Raw genomic sequence first — 13,877 nt, forward strand, 5'->3', positions numbered from 1 at the left:
AGACCAAGAATCAAACAAGTGGGCATTTGTTCTGTAACTGTAAAATTTAAACATTTCTGAGAAATCCTGTTTAATATTCCATAGGAAAAGCAGCAAATCCATCCAAAATAAGCAGCTGGAATGAGGTCCTGTTTGGAATTTTCCTCAAAGAAAAGTTCAATGTGTGGTCGTGAGCTCATATTTGGTATGTATCTGCTTGATATGGTCGGACACGTGCTCATTATACTTTCGAGAAAAGCATCAGGAGAAAAGCACTCGTTTTCTATAGTACACAACTCTCAGTTTTCACAATTATGGAGACATCCAAACATAATGATGCCAGCTCCTTTAATAATTCCTTTTAATTAATGTATATTGGGTGTTGGCTCCAAACAAATAGAAATCCAGTATCACTGGTATCACTTCTTATCTAACAGTTTAGACCAGGGGCCTCAAACATAAGGGCTCGAATCAAAGACTCCAATGAGGTGCACTGGATGGCTTTGGAAAATGTGAAAGACGGCATGAATTTTTTACTTTTAACTTTTCACACATTTCACAGCTCTTCCTACTGATAAAGACCTCTCCAATCGACATTTATGCTACTGTTATTTTACATATTTATTATTTGCAAAAGTTGTGCTAACAGATTACTTTCATTTATTGCAGCAGCTTTTTATGATGTTGTAGAAAAACTGAGAAATACTGCTGAAATTACCATTTTTAAAAATTATAATAGGACATCACAGACATTAAATGTGTAGTTAAACAGAGGTAAGTTTTATTGGTATGGCCCACTTAAGATCAAAGTGAATTGTTTGTGGCCAGCGATGTTAACGTTTGGTCTAATGTACGGCTGCCACAAACGATTATTTTTGCGATTAGTCGACTAATCAGATCATGCATCCATTGGATGTAAAACGTACAGCTTATTGCACCAGCATGCATCTGCGCTTATATAACTATCATTAGCTTACAGCTTGAAGTGTTTAAGGCATGTGCTAACTAAAAATAAAGATAAGATGATAGTTTATTAAATTTTAATCAAATTTGCAGATTGTTTCAGTGGAGTTTAATAAACTCAGCTGTCTGCTCCTTGCTATCTAAAATGTAACAGGACACCGGAGTATATTCTCCAGCATCTCACACTTCTGATAATCAGCTGTCTGCTTGACGTTTATTCAGCTGTGTAAAAACTATAACTTTAATCTCAGCCAAACAGATTTACTCAGGAACAAGTAAAATACTGAAAAAAAAAAGCCAAACAATAACATTTTTAAGTTATCCAAGTGACTTGTATATCATATTTAACCTGAGTAGTGAAAGACGGTGGTGGGTTTGAAAACGATTTGCCGGGAGTCCAGTGTTCTCTCCAGCTCTAGTGAGCCTTGAACCCCGGCTCGCTATCGAGCTGGTGGGTAACAGACGTCTCCGAAAACGTCGGAGCGCTTTTGAAAATATGTGGTGTCTTGATAAACTGAGCAGATATTTGAGGTTTACACAGCTACATTCTGAAAACATGTTAAACGTTTATTTTGTGACCCAGAAAGAATAATAAGAGTAATATTAAAACTAACTAGCTGCCGCCGTTGTTGGAAACTGAGCAGGGCCGCACTGGGCTGCGCTATGAATTCTGGGACGCAGCTTCTTCTTCAGGGTTTAACGGCAGCTGGCATCCTTGTACATGCAGTGCTGCCATCTTCTGTTTCAGTCCGTTATTACACTCTTAAATCCTGCTATTATTCCTGCGTCTTTTGTGATCTTACAAAGCTTCAAACGACACGTCAGCTATTAAATTGGTCGTCGACGATTTTGATAGTCGACGTAATCGTGACTAGTCGACTAATCGTGGCAGCCCTAGTCTAATGATAGTTTTATAATGTCATCCAACCCACAGACTTTGTGTTTGTCTACAGCAGCACCTTCATCCACACTAAACTGGATGTGGAACCGCTTCTGTCGGAAAACTGATTCAGAGTCAGCTGGTAAGATTTTCAAGATTAAAAATACTAGCTCTTTATGTCTGTTTATAGTTCATATACCTAATTGGAACTAACAGAGAGCCCAAAATAAATAACACCACCAACAAACAGCACATGCATGATAAAAAGGTGAGGGGGGGGAAACAGAAAACAGATGTGAGTGTTAAACTGATTCAGAAAGCAATGAACTCGCTTTGCTGAACACCAAAGTCTGCACACAGACCCCAAAAGGACAGAGAGAGGACAGCATACCCGACGAGGAGTCGGAGGATTTTAGAGCAAAAGACCAACCATCAGGGGTCATTGACGCACAGTGAGGTAAGCGCAGCTCCACCGGCTTCAGGAACTTGAGTCCATGTGGGCCACACATCACCAGCGGACTAAGCAGCGTTTCTCCTGCACAGATATACAACCAGAGTTAAACTTCACAAACCAAACACCCGATTTAATAGTCTGTTATTAGGCCATCGTAGTAAATAAGAAATATATGCTTGTTTAAAAGTGTGTAACCACCAGTATAACCACTGTTTATTTCCCTATCTAGTTCAGGGTCTTTTTTCTGTAGTAGTTTCTATATTGGTTTTGAAACTCAAAGAGAATTTCTACAACTATCCAAGAAAAGCAAAACTTAAACTTTGTTTTTTAAGCTTTTCATGTCTGACAGCTCACATAAATACAAAAAAACATATAAAATACAAACGGGTACTCAAAGCAAGCAGAAGCACCCACTGTTTGCACCTCACAGAGAAGTCTCAGTCACCCACTCAGTCTGCCTGAGTCCCAGACAAGCAATTCCCAATCCAGACCACAGCCAAGTGACAAGTGTTCTCTCAACTGAACAACCTTCAAACTGTCTGCAGGTACCCCAGAAATCACAAAGCACAGGCAGGACATCCCCATGTGGGGCAACCCCGGGCACCAGGGCCCTAGATCTCATACCAGGACCCCCCCCCCAAAAAAAAGGCCAGCCATCCGGGCCAGGCCCCACACCACAAGGCAGGCCCCACCACCACCACCAGGGCACCAGAACAAACAAATACATACCCCAAAACAGCTCTCCACACAAACCCACTAAGTAATGTAATTGATCACTGGGGACCAGAGAGTTTTTCAGAGGTGGCAGGCATTCTCTCCAGACTAATGTGATCTAGAGCAAGGGTAGGCAACTCCAGGCCTCGAGTGCCGGTGTCCTGGAGGTTTTAGATGTGTCCATGATCCAACACAGCTGATTTAAAGGGCTAAATGACTCCTCAGCATTTCTTGAAGTTCTCCAGAGGTCTGGTAATTTGATTCAGGTGTGTTAACCCAGGGTGGGATCTAAAACCTGCAGGACACCGGCACTCGAGGCCTGGAGTTGCCTACCGTGATCTAGAGGAAAACATCTATATTCAGTAATACAGAAATCATTTTTCAATTTTCAATTCATGAGACTAGTTTTCTTAGTGATGCATAAGGTGGTAAGAAGTGTGTGTTTGCTTCCATGGGCAAACACATCACCAAGCCTTACATCACTTAAAATGCATAGCTTGAAAAACTTTATTCTCATCTAGGAAGACAAAGCCCCTGCACTACTACAGTCAACATTTCACAACCTTCACCAGTTTCCTCAGATTCTGTACCATCTCACAAGTTGATAAATCTAGGTTAGGGAGGATCTCTATCCAGCACTGAGGAACTGACCTTTCTCCTTGTCGAGGGGGGGCAGGATACTGTTGTCCCGGCACACCTTGAAGTAAATCTCCTGCTCGACACTCTCCGGGATCGCACCCTGGGGGATGATGATGCTGACGCCCGTCTCAATAGAACTCAGGACCCCTCCGTTACAGTTGAATATTCCACGGGCAGTGGCCACCACTGTGTGCCCTTCATCTTCATCGTCATCATCCAGTGCACTGGGGCTGAGGGACAGAAGCAGAGAGGAGAACATCATCAGTCAAATCAGTGTAGGCAGAGAATAATGTACAGCAGAGGGCATGAGAGCAAACCCCCTGTGCACAAACAAGTTTCTCTCCCTTTCTCAGCAGCTCAGTAATTACTTTCTCTGAGAATTCAATGCTACTAGGGGTGAGAACATGTCTTACCTTACAGGGATGGCCTTGGGAATGGCGTTGATGTTATTGTGCTGGTATTTGGGCCTGTTGTCTATAGTGCGTGTGAAAGTGTCTAGGCCACTGTCGTGATCAAGGGGCTGCGGTGACAACTGAGGTTTCCCACTACTGTTGCTCACCACACTGGGCTTGCTGAGGAGGTCCGTCTTCACCTGTGTGTCATTGGGCAGCAGATTGTGGTTGAACTTGGGACTCTCAAACTTGCGCTCAAAGGGTCGGGCTGCACTGGTGTAAGGCTTCGGGACGTAGCGGTTATAGCTAGTTGGTGCAGGAGTGCTCAGGGTTTTGGGGGGTGCTGCATCAGTGCCATTGACCGGGGATTTGTCGGGAAGGCCCCTCGGGGGCAGGTAACTGCCAGGTGTGGGTTCATCCCTACTGGTCGGCCTAAGAGTTGTCAGCTCAGGTTTAGGATTGGGTGAGGTCAATGGTTCAGGTACGGAGTTAGCTGAAAGAGGATATAATAAATCAAGTAATTTAAATACAGTCTTGATTAAACATACACAAGAGATTATATATACAGTTATGTACTTTCTATATGTACTGAAGAGTTTAGCTACTACCAACAAATGAGCAAAATCAAGATTTTTTTGCTAGATTTACAGAACTGTGCCGAGCTTTGACACTCAGTAGAGATCTTTCATCAGCAACAAGCAAAAAAAGGTCCTGCCACAGATAGTTTTGCTTACAGTTCTGGTCTGACTACCATGCAGCCAGTCTGATCTCACAGGGAGAGAGAGAAAAGTCTTTTTTTTAAAGCCATTATCACTTCAGGGACAGTCCTACAAAATTACATTAACACAAAGAGGTAGCAGTAGCAGGAGGCACTATGTTTACTTTATAATGCATGTGTGCACAAAAGAAAAAAAAAAGGCTAAAACAAACAAACAAACCCCAAAACATTCTAGACAACCAATGCTAGTTTGGAAACCACGGTCTTGTTTAAGAAATCAATTTAAGAACAAACAAAAAGATGTGAGAGGAAGCAACTGGAAACAGTAGGAAAAGAAATATGAAGATATGTATATGACTGTATATGAGAACAGAAGAAAAAAAGTGGCCAAAAAAGGCAAAGCTTATTGGAGAAAGCATGTCATGGCACAGATATAATTCATGTCATGTGTATGTTATTCATGTAATAACGTACAGACGAAGGTTTGAAGGCCAGCAGAAAGTTTAGGAAGCTTACCATCGCCAGGACTGAGTTTGGGGAGTGTGGCGGGTGGAATGGCGGAGGCCGGGGGCCCATACTGTGAAGAGGGACTGATTTGTGGCAGAGGATCGTATCTTTTTTCCACTGGACTCACTTTCTCCACAGACTCAACTCTGCAGTTAGATGGCACAAACAATTATTATTCAACAGCTGTGATGACTTAAAACCTGAGAAATGTTGTACAACAGGCAGCACTTTTGGCACAGGCTGAGCTGTTATACCTGTTGTATGGGTAGGATAGCTGAGGTGGTTTGGGCAGATCATGGAAGCGGTTAATGCCAGGAGCGGGCTGGCTCATGGCCTTGCTGTCAAAGCTGCGACGATCAAAGTAGGACAATTGCTTTCTGTAGTATTCCTCATCCTCATCTGGGTCATAGTGGTTGGAACGGACTACATCATCCAGGGGCTTGGTGTGGGGCTTCTGTGGTTCAGGAGCCCTGCAGAAAAAGACAAACAGCAGAATGATTGAGGCAAATCAGAAACTGTACACTAACTTAAAGTAGAGTCTATGAGATTAATTTATCAGATATCTTTGAAATCAATATGAATCTTTACAGCTGGGCAGCTCAGGCAGCCAATGACACTGAGGCTAACCTACAGGGCTTGCGGCATCCACTAGATGGAGCTCAAACTACAACAAATGAATTCTAAGACTCCTTTTCAAGGATCTTATGAGCGACTGTCCTTCACTCACCTACCCTGTAGTCTGGGGTTTTGCAGCGAGGGTTACATACCTATAGGAGGACTTCTCCTGCTCTAGGTTGCTGAGGGAATTGGCTTTAAGGACTGGTCCAGGTGCCATCACAGGCTTAGGAATATCTGCAGGCTGAAAAAACAAACATGGGCCTCTGCTTTAGTGATTCTTGCATTAGATTTAGATTTTGCACACATATCTATCATTGTGCCTGAAAGATGTAAAATTGTTCAGACAAAAAAAAAAAAAAAGGAAGAAAAATCTCATATAAACAAGCTTGCGTTTTCAAGATAACTACATATCAATGAAACATAACATACCATATCCTGTTGGACTCCATTTACACCCTACCTTGTATATTTTATTATCATACATAAATGTTTTTTTAAATAGGATTTTTATTCAAGATTATAGCTATCTGTATTTAAACTAGGACTCTAACCAGTTTGCTGTTAGCAATACAAATGCAAATATTTGAAATGTGATGAAGTTAATACAGAGTTCTAACATCAAGTTTTTAACGTTGTTGCGTTACTGAGCCAGAATCCTTATTGTAACTAAGGTGAGATAAACATACCCGGAGTACTGATGAATCACCTCCCTCTTTAGCCCTGTCCATAGAAACCGACCGTTTATTCTCAAACATCTTGACCCTGTTGAGCACTGACTGTGGTTTCATGGCTGGGTCCTCATCCAGGTCTTCCTGGGGTGGAGGTGGAGGAGGTTTGGACCCTGGGGTGATTGCTGGATCGCCTGGGGAGGGCAGGGCTTCTGGTTTAGGTGGAGGAATGGTGGGTTCAGAGTTTCTCATAGCATCATGCATCCCTGGCTTAAAACCCCGGTTTGGAGGCCCAGGCATGTAGGTCGACCTCAGACCAGAGTCACCATAATACTGCTTCGAAGGCTCTGGTGATCGAGGGGAGTTAATGGGGAAGCTGTGGGTCTCTGCTTCATATGGGGAACGTGCATCGTAGCCTGCCGGAGGGAGAGGTGGTGGAGGGGGCTCATCGTAACGAATCGGTCCAGGTTTACTGTGGCGAGGTCTGCCATCATAGCCCACTGGTGGGGCCTCATCATAGCGTGGCTGAGGGGGGCTGTAGTCCCTTCCCGGTCCATCCTCATAGGGGGACCGGGGATTGTAGCCCATGGGTTGCTGGTGGCCCGGCTGGTACCCTGCGGGCTGGGAGGACGAGGTCTGCTGGTCATAGGGGGGCCACTGTTCGTTGTAATGAGGCACACGGTTGTCGTAGTGCAGGTGAGAATCAGTGTTGTGAGGCTTTGGTTCCGTGTAGCCGCCTCCATCATATCCGTAAGGCGGGTGGTCGTATTCGCGGTATGGCTGTTTGTCCTGGTACGGCGGCTGGTGACTATAGCTCATAGACTGCTTTAGGCTATGGTTGATTCGCACAGGGTCCTCCATATTGTAAAGATCTTTCTTGTACATCTGTGAAGAAAAAGAATTAAATGAATGGATCCATCCCATTGCAAACTTTTAACAAACCAGTGCTGCAGGACAGAAGGCAGCCAGTATTCTCCCAACACCAGATTAAGATTAAATTAATTAACAGGAAATAAACTAAAACCTTGAAAAGTTTAACAATAACATTAACCAAAGAAAATCTCTCAACTGATGAATTAAACCAAGATTAAGTCAAAGTGCATTTACTCAGGCAAACCTTTTCCCATTATTAAAAACAGTTCTGAATGCCTGTTTGACAAGATGCCTTTCAAGAATGGTGGTTATCCATATAAACACAAGTGAATTTTACATCTTTAAAGTTTGATAAATGGCACACTAGCAAGTAATTTGTACATTTCTGAAAGGCCTCGTTTCAAACAAATGATGTGTAGCCTGTAGACAGCAAATCTAGTTACAGTACTTCCTATGGAAGGTTGATCTGTTGGCATATACAGAGGGCGTAACTACACAAGAGAGACATAATGCAGTGTGCAGATGCAAGTTTGTTTTTCCATAGGGAGAATTGCTCATTGAAAGGAATTTATTACCAAGAGTACTGTCTGCAGGTTAGCTTTCATCATGCAAAAAACATTCAGTTTGCATATAATGCAATGTCAAACTACTGGCACTACGACAGACGACACATCTACCCACTACGATGCTACTGTGACACTATTTTTCATCTACAGAAGAAAAGTTGAAGCTGAAAGGAACCCAAAAAACATTAGGAGCCATGCAAAGGAAGTAAGGCAACAGTTAGGGCTGGTTGTGGATGTCTTCACCCTGGTCAAAGACTCAGATGTACCAGTCCTTCTGGTCTCCCAGCCCACTGTGGTGCATGTGGACTAGTCTGTCACACATTTTCTCTGGAAGCCAGAGGCACACAGTGGGCTCAGTGAGTCACACAGTGTGGGCGTGTCATGCAGAGAGCAAGTGGAAAGCATGTGTGAGAAGACAGGCAGTTAAAACAGCAGGCTGAGGCCCAGGCCCGGTCCGAGTGGCTGGTGAAACAGCGGGTACCTTTGGTTCTGGACCAGGCAGTCCAGACGGGTGGGGTTCATGTGGTGGTGGTGGGGGCTGAATAAGCTCAGGGGCAGGGCTGGGGCTGCTAAGTGAGTCAGCCTGAGGAGCTGCGGCTGCAGCAGGCGGCTCCTCTAGGTGCACACCCTCTAGCTGTACAGACTGCTCAGCAGCAGGGGTTGCTACCGACGTCGGAGGCAACGAGGGCATGGGCACAGCAGCCTCACCTTGCTGTGAAGTATTGTTAAGAGACATTTATAATACAGCCTGCCAAGGGCACAGAAAGTACAGCTTACCCCAACACCGTGATCTTCTTCCTTACACTGAATCAGTTTTACACCAGCCAGAGAAATCGCTTGCAGAAATGTGATTAGAATCGATAACATACCAGTAGCTTCTAAAAATATTCATTACTTAGTCAAGAAACTTTTAATCTTAACAAAAAGGTCAGGACACATCACTAAATACAAAGGAGTAATTCCTCTGCTCTTCAGTCATATAATTTCACCCATGCATCCATCTTTGAAAGGCAAAGCCTGTCTGCAATGCCAGATATGAACTTTACCTGCTGCGGAGCAGCCATCTTGAACCCAGCAGGGTCTATGCGATTGGCTGGGTCAGGCTGCACGGGGTGCTGGTATCCAGGGTAACCAGGGGTGTCCTGAATTACAGGAGGATCTTCTCGCACAGGCTCTGAGGAGCGGGTGATGGCAGGCTCCGTGGGCAGACCCACCTCATCATTCAAAGTCTCATCTAATTCCTGGTCTGTGTATGCTCCACCTTCTGTGTCTGTGTCCTCATAGTCAGAAGTGTGGCGGCTGTCTGTGCTATACATTGAGTATTCACTACCTGGTGCTGAAAGGTAGGACAAGCGGTCATCATGGATATCCAAGTCATCCTCTGTAGTACCATCCGCCTGAATAGAGCAGAGAAACCGTCACCTGATGGCTCATTTATTCACAGTAATGGTGTTCAGCGCAGCAGAATAGACTCACCTTGCCCTCTGACACCCACACCAGCTGGTTCTGCTGTTGCTGGATGGTTTCCTTTAGCGCTCCATACCAACCATCGTTCATATTGTTCAAGTTGATGGTCGCTAAGAGAATAGTTTACATTACAGGCAGCTCATTAAGAACAAAGCATGTTAAAAAAAAAGACAATTTACATTTTTTCATTTACTGGTATTTTTATAACTCTCTCCCACTTACTGGTGAACAGGTGGTGATTATTCTTCCTCAGTTTAATGGCTCGCTCATAGAGCTTCCTGGCACTCTTCCTGGACTCTGGACACAACCTGGTCCTCATGTTCTTCACACCCTGTTTGTTATCGGGATTTAGGAAGACTACAATCGGGTACCACTGAGCATAGTTCAGCCTGTCCACAGCATTTGGAGTGATGTCCAGTACAGCATGTTTGTCCTTCATTAAGAAAAGAAAGAGTTATTTTTAACAAATGCACGCACACAAACAATTATATATTATTTTTAAAATCTATGCATGTATCATAAAGAGCTCACTCTGTCGATGATCTGCTTGATAGTGTGAAGACGAATTATTCCTGAACTACGCTGGTCTGTTCCTGCATCTCTCGGTTCACTCTCTAGGAAATGAGGTGAGACAATTTTAAGACAAATACATTTTCTTGAGTACTAAATGTGTTTTATGCAGTTTACTGACATACTTGCAAGCTCAAAAAGATCTGGCTCTTCTCTGGAAAGCTTTTCACGAGCAACATCAGCAATAGGTCCAAATATTACAACCGGTCTTAGGAAGCCAGCTGCACAACGAGAAAAGAAACCATTAACAGACTTAAAAAAAACTGTGCTGTTACTCTTAAAAGGGCTAACAGACACCTCACCCTCTCTCAGCACAACTCTTTCATAAGCTGGGAACTTTGTTTGGACTGGCTGTGAAGAAAGATCCTCTCGGCTCTTCCTCAGGTTCCTCTTTGAACTGCGAAGACCACGGAACCTCCAGAAGTCAGCCCTGTCTCCACCTGCTGTTTTGGGGAGAGTGTATTGCACACTGGAGAGCTGCTCTGCTCTGTAGACAAAAGCAGAGATACTGTCATTAGGACTAATATCAACACTGCCAGTACACAAAGACATCACACACACACACACACACACACACACACACACACACACACACACACTAACTACAACTCGAAAGGAGATGAGAAGGGATGCTTTCACCTGTTTTTGTTGGGGATGATGCCCCTCTCCACCTCCTGATGGTTCTTGCCAATGCGAATAGCCAGCCAGGAGCCTAATTTGCCGTTGTAGAGAGTGTCCACCACACGGAACACCTCGCCCTTGTTAAAGCTCAAACCATACGGCGATTCCTTCTCATACTCAAAGTGTGTCCGGATGTAGAAAGAGTCACCAACATCTGATTCCACAATCCGCCGATATACTGAACAGTACAGAGCGTTAAGTCAGTATCAGCAAACCAATCAGCTTATTAGATAATTCTTAGTTCTCTTTTCACTTCCTTTACCATCTTTCTTCTTTTGGGCTAGAATGGTGACCTCTTCACCCTTAGGAAGGTCCAGGAGGAAGAGCACCGCCTCCTCTCGGATTATGTTTGCAAAGTCAACATTATTTACCTGGAATTTGGAAAAAAGCATGTTTCTGGTTTATGTTTTTTATGGTTTTCATACAAAAATGTTTTATTTTGGATTTTCAAGTTTAAGCAGAAGCTTTTATTGTTCAAGGAGCACATCTCAGAAAATGTAAATCTCCATTTAAACAGAGGTTCGCATAGCTTTTCCTCTTCTCTGAAATGCCTGGGTAACTGCAGGTTTTATTGCACTACAAGAAGTCAAGTCATTCCTCAATATACTCAGAGAATAGAGGAGGAGGAACAAACAGTGAGATATACGACTGTGAGGGAATGGGACAAACACAGCGAGAGGAAACGGTGTTTTTGTGTACGCTCCCTCAGGGCTATTGCTAAGAGACCAGCTTGAAGATAGAGGAATTTTGGAGCAGCCAGAGTATAACACCATGAATATTTAAGGGAATGTTTCAGAAACATTTCCCATAAAACACTACTGTTTACACGCACTATGATGTGCCCACTGTTAAAACAAAATGGCTTATCCCTTTTTTCCACTTTTCTCTCCAAACTTAAACAGCTCCCCTTTCTTGTTCATCATATGTGTTGCAGTTTGTCTCACTTCACAATCAGCTTACGTTAAAAATAATCTTACCCTGAGAATTTGGTCGCCCTCCTCTAGGCCCTCCTTAGCGGCTGGACTATCTTCCAGCACTCCAGCTACGAAGATGCCCACGTCGTTCCCCCCAGCGAGCCGCAGACCCACACTCTCCCCCTTTTTGAACTTCACCAACTTCATGCTTGGCCTGAGAATAAAAACAATTGCCAAGTTCATTTCTTTTGATATGACTTAAATGTCAGCCAGATTTCTCTAAAGAGATTTCAGTATTTTTGCTAATAACAAAAATAACAACAGTAAACATTCTCAGACACAACCACTGATCACTCCGCGTCCTGCTCATTCAACTTGGCAGCTAACCATTAATGGGGGTCCTGTTGCCCTCGTTTTCAGCTACAAATCTTCATTACAGCACACTTCACAGCTCAAAATAATCCACAAGCCCTTTTAACTGTTCCCTTCAAGACCACCCTCCCTGTTGTATTTTCTCCCGACTGGCTGTACCTTGAAAACAAAACATGTGAACAGCAGGTGGGAGGGGCTGCTGTGCTCACAGTCAGACCTACACTTCTGAGATGACCACATTTAGGGTATCCTTTTTATCTGAGGCTAATGAGACCCAAGAGTAGAAAAAAAAACCTGCCACTGAGTGTTTAGAGCAGTCTGAAGCCTGCAGATACTGCGCTTTACAGATAAGACTGTGCATGGAAGCATTTTAAAACATTTTTCTGAATAACAGCTCTCCTGATGTAGTCAAAAGTACTTTTTTCCCCGCTGTGTGTGTGTGTGTGTGTGTGTGTGTGTGTGTGTGTGTGTGTGTGTGTGTGTGTGTGTGTGTGTGAGAGAGAGAGAGTGTAGGATATTACTATATTGTAAACTTTACCGTAGGATGCTATCATCATGGGCAGTAGTTGGCACAGGAGCATCAGAAGGACTGACAGGCAGGTCTACATCTGGCTGTCCGGGCTGAGCATAGACTGGCTTGGGTTCTAAATACAAATGTGCAGGGATTCATGTTATTATGGCAGACAGATGATGAACACGTAACACTGGCTGTACATCATCATAAACAAAGGAATACCCTCACACAGACAGAAAATGAGTGAGAATAAGAACAAAAACAACAACAGTGTGCATATACATATAAGCAAAATATTATCACACACATTCTTGTGTGCACACACGCACACTCAAGGCACACAGTGTCCTGAGCTAGGAAGTCAAAGAGAGAGGCAGCAGACTGCTGGAGGCTGGGGAGGAACGTCAGGCTCGATCAGCTCATATGGTTTATTTTCACTTGGCTCCAGGCTGACTCAGCCAGGCTCGGCAGGCGTCTGGATCTAACTTTTTAAAAGCGCAACAACCAAAAAAGGGCAAAAATAACTGTTTCGAATAAGAGTTCATTAATTCATGTAAATTTTCTGCTGCAAACGACAGACAGGGCCATTACACACCGTTTCTCAAGATTCACACTGATTTACAAATGACTATTCTTAGACATACAAACCAACATGTAATTTTCTGGCTGACTGATTTACATCTGACCTGGGAGGGGTGGGAGCTGTTTCTCCTCTCTGCCTCCTGACTCCTTCGGTTTGGGCAGAGGTACCTCCTCCGCTAGCTTCGCTGGTGTTGAAGCCGGCTTTGAGGCCCGTTCGTCGTCACGACTTCTGTGACTAAAGATGCAAAAAGATGTTTTTGTATAACCTCTCTTTAGAACATGAGGCACGAGATCATGAATAATGCATTCTGCAGATGTAGTGCTGCAAGGCAACATGAAACTGTCTCTTAAACAGAACATGCATTTGCTAAGAATAGCTTCTTTCTACGCCTGCATCTTAGTGTTGAAGGTCATCACTTTGTCTTTCCAGTCTTTCGTGCTCTATTTTTAGAGCAGCTTATCCAAGGTGTCAGAGTGGGTTCTGTCCTCCAGGTGAATTTCACTGTGAGGCTCTGGCTTTAGACCAGCTTACTTTGACTTCCTTTAAAAAGAAAAATTGCGTAAACTACTGTATAAACTAATATACAGTGACATATGATGTCCAAATTTCCATGCATTTTGACAAACAGAAACTTCAGATGCTGATTGTGATTTCTTAGCAAGTGATAGGAACAGGAGGGATAAAGACAGGCTTCCCAGTGGCATAGATCTGTGGCTCTCCTGGTCACATGGCTAACTTTTTGGGAAGAGAGCTGCTTTGTTCACAGACTGTGTGACAAAGTAACTACAAAGGATCCTGCTTGAAC

General features: G+C 43.7%; 1 protein-coding gene across 17 annotated transcripts in view; it reads right to left on the reverse strand.

Moving 5' to 3' along the window:
- tjp1b (tight junction protein 1b) overlaps nt 1-13,877 on the reverse strand; it is a 70,041-nt gene that overhangs the window by 2,868 nt on the left and 53,296 nt on the right. For 10 of the 17 annotated variants that reach the window (XM_026175559.2, XM_026175558.2, XM_080304673.1 and 7 more), the window contains 19 exons: nt 13,176-13,306; nt 12,514-12,619; nt 11,667-11,817; nt 10,952-11,060; nt 10,648-10,867; nt 10,311-10,495; nt 10,134-10,229; nt 9,970-10,052; nt 9,661-9,871; nt 9,448-9,548; nt 9,018-9,368; nt 8,453-8,683; nt 6,551-7,417; nt 6,014-6,105; nt 5,501-5,716; nt 5,256-5,392; nt 4,043-4,514; nt 3,642-3,859; nt 2,214-2,357 (listed from right to left, as the gene is read on the reverse strand). In XM_026175559.2, coding sequence (XP_026031344.2) covers nt 2,214-2,357; nt 3,642-3,859; nt 4,043-4,514; nt 5,256-5,392; nt 5,501-5,716; nt 6,014-6,105; nt 6,551-7,417; nt 8,453-8,683; nt 9,018-9,368; nt 9,448-9,548; nt 9,661-9,871; nt 9,970-10,052; nt 10,134-10,229; nt 10,311-10,495; nt 10,648-10,867; nt 10,952-11,060; nt 11,667-11,817; nt 12,514-12,619; nt 13,176-13,306 — 4,121 coding nt within the window. The remainder of the gene's footprint in view (nt 1-2,213; nt 2,358-3,641; nt 3,860-4,042; nt 4,515-5,255; nt 5,393-5,500; nt 5,717-6,013; nt 6,106-6,550; nt 7,418-8,452; nt 8,684-9,017; nt 9,369-9,447; nt 9,549-9,660; nt 9,872-9,969; nt 10,053-10,133; nt 10,230-10,310; nt 10,496-10,647; nt 10,868-10,951; nt 11,061-11,666; nt 11,818-12,513; nt 12,620-13,175; nt 13,307-13,877) is intronic. The other 7 variants (XM_026175569.2, XM_080304669.1, XM_080304668.1 and 4 more) reach the window with 5 other exon arrangements.

This window comes from Astatotilapia calliptera, chromosome 7 (genome assembly GCF_964374335.1).
Source record: "Astatotilapia calliptera chromosome 7, fAstCal68.1, whole genome shotgun sequence".
NCBI classification, from domain to species: domain Eukaryota; kingdom Metazoa; phylum Chordata; class Actinopteri; order Cichliformes; family Cichlidae; genus Astatotilapia; species Astatotilapia calliptera.